The 2,965-nt window shown below is 40.2% G+C and overlaps 1 protein-coding gene across 1 annotated transcript; it reads right to left on the bottom strand.

The window, feature by feature from the left end:
* Positions 1-409: 409 nt before the first annotated feature.
* On the bottom strand, positions 410-1,141 carry LOC144437355 (protein phosphatase 1 regulatory subunit 3C-B-like). Its single transcript, XM_078126279.1, has one exon. It carries the CDS (start codon positions 1,139-1,141, stop codon positions 410-412), a length of 732 nt encoding a protein of 243 aa, XP_077982405.1.
* Positions 1,142-2,965: the final 1,824 nt, after the last annotated feature.

Genomic DNA, 2,965 nt, shown 5'->3' with positions numbered 1-2,965 from the left:
TTTTCGGGAATAAACCTGCCTGAATGGTGCCCGACCAATACAGTTTTTTCTGGAAAATACACTTGTTTGCTTATCTGTCACCGAGGTTTACACAATAAACCCAGATTTAAACGTGCAAATGTAAATGAGTCTTGTTGAAATATTCTAAATGCAATAATTGACGTCATTGAAACTGTCAATACCCTGCTGCAGTCCACAGAGGAGAAAACTTGTATCGATTCGATATAGACTTTCACAGTCCTAGCCATCGAAGACAGCTTCAATAGTAACGAGTTGATAAAGTTCATATTAATATTGACATGGTAATAATTCAATAGCGTTTCTATCGTCCCTCCGAGCGAGTCCGTTTCGGAGATGATATCGAAGACATGTCTGTCATGTTTTTCTTTCTGTACAGTGTACATGTTGTTCAAGGCATGGTTGTGCGCCTGGTATCGGTACATTCAAATGCATAGTTTTCTTCGTTGTTGTTATCCCAGTAGGTTTGGCCTCCAACTCTGTACTGTAAAGCGAATTCAAGTCGACATCCTATGACAAAATCCCTGGGTAAAGATATCTCGAAAGTGAATCGATCAGATTGAGTGTTGTGCAAGCTTTCAACGTACCTTGCTGGCAGATCATAATGTGTGTCCCAATCCGTGATTGAAAACCGTACAACCACGCTTTTCTCAAACGCTATATTTGCGACTCGAACAGTCGCAGTCACGCTAAGATTATCCACAGTGAAAGACTCGAGACAGGCTTTATTGGAGCCTACTCTGTTCATAATGTCAGTGTCCGGCAGTTCAAAGCACGGCTCCAAGTATTTTTCAGTCGAAACCCTGTTTACAGACAGACGATCCATATACCGCCGAGACCTCAGCACAGACTTCACGAATGAATTCGGCAGGTTGATGTCATGATCGTATTTCTCAACCATTCGAATAGCCTCCAATTCCATGCCAATACTGTCAGCAAATCTAACAGATTTCTTACAGTCTGGTGAAGATGGTGGCGAATCTCTAGGGCTTCGGAGACAGCTACCTGAAGGGTTTCTCTGGCGTGGTTTGCTGACATCAACATCTTTCCGGAATACATGTTGAGGTTCGCCTGGCGGCCCATGACCGTCGACTTGACTCAACATTTTGTAGTCGTTCCTCATTTGGCCTACTGCACAACTGCCATTGAACTGACAAGGTCCAAAACGACAGAGGAGAGGTCCTTCCTTCGTATAGAACATATCGTTGTAAGACAAAACTAATGGGCTGGTGTGTATGCTGTGCTAGCAGCTAAAAACTGACAACATGGACTCTTGCTAGACGAACGGGTTGGCGATGCTAAGCTCTGAGTGGCTGGCTTTATAATGCCTAACACACGGCCTTATTTGGAAAATTTATGCATTGTGAAACACGTGACCCTATTAAGATTCGGGCTTCATCAGCATGTTCAGGTGGACGAGATTGGGGGTCACCACTGGTTATTGTCCCATGTAGTAATTTATGCAGTGCGGCCCATCTGCGGCCTTAGGATTGGCTGACACTGGGATTGACAGACGGATCGATTAACTAACGTATTGTTTGCCTGGACGATAACATGACTGGGATCAGGGCCAAACTGCAAACAACAACAGATCAATACATAGGCCTTAAAAGCTCGTTTTAATTAATTACTACAACTTCCGATAACAAATGTGGATTACCACGAAACGTACTGTACAAATTATTCGTACGTTGAGGCGTTTCTAATCCTTTCAGAGGTGGCATGGTTTGAAACGTATCACATTTTTTTCACTCAATCCCGCCTGCCAAAAATCCAACACACATGCCGCGTGCATGAGAACATTGACGTGTATATAATAACTGTAGCGTGCACCGCTACTCTCGGTACTGTACTAATATAACTGATGACATCAGTGCCATTCACCACCATTGATAAAATAAAAAGTGATTTCATGATAATGTAATGAACACTATGAATGCAATATGTATTCTTCACATTCCTACGCCTACTGTACTTTCAAAGTGGATCACATATTTTTCAACTGGAAGTGACAAATATTTGTTCATGGAGTATAAACACCCCCTGTAGATAATACATATTCATAATATTGACGTCACTTTACCTAAATTCATATCATTACCTTAGACGACCCCCTGCAGTGTCTAATCTGAATAACCCGACAGAAGGCAAACAACATTTTGAGAAAAACACGTCTGGTAGTAGGACTAGGATTATCAGCTAGGTATAAACATGTAAATCATTGAATAAAACAATTAGACGGGGGGGGAGGGGGGTAATGAAATTATTTAGGAGAAGTCACCAATTTATTGGTCTTGTTGCTCGGTCTCAATGGAATTATCTGATTGAGAAAAACATCGTCTACCATTTGCTTAAAAACGTATTAATCAAATCAGTGTTGTAATCTATTGGGTTTTAAAGCGTTGGCGTTTTATTTGACAGCATTTTTACGATTGTCAAGAATCCACAACTTTTAGTCAGCGCCGGGAAGTGTGCTCTTGGATGTACGTGGTCTGAGATGTAATGTGTATACGAATTGGCTCGGTCAAGGTGTAGGTCCTGGGATCGTCATGTGTATATGTGTACGGGGTATGGGACAAGTGAAGTTGAGACTTAATTGCTCTTAACATGTGGTCCCATGTCTTGAAGACTAAAATACTATAATTAGAAACACGTTATTGACATAAGTTTAACCAATCAATGAGAATCAACTTGATCATGAAGTTAAATCCATTTTGTAGTTCATAGCACTTTTTGTTTGTTTGTTTGTTTGTTTGTTTTGTTTTGTTTTGTTTTACTTGGCTTTTCTTTCTTTGTTTGTTTGTTTGTTTGTTTGTTGTTTTGTTGTTTTAAGTTCAGATATAATGCCATAAGATTTATCATACAGAAGTGCTATCTCAATTTGTTTTACATTTCGTGAGTTGAAAATATGTTACATGTTTGCATTGTGACCATCGTGTAATATTTT

This window comes from Glandiceps talaboti, chromosome 7 (assembly GCF_964340395.1).
Source record: "Glandiceps talaboti chromosome 7, keGlaTala1.1, whole genome shotgun sequence".
Classification (NCBI taxonomy): Eukaryota; Metazoa; Hemichordata; class Enteropneusta; family Spengelidae; genus Glandiceps; species Glandiceps talaboti.
This window is presented reverse-complemented; position numbering and strand designations above follow the sequence as displayed.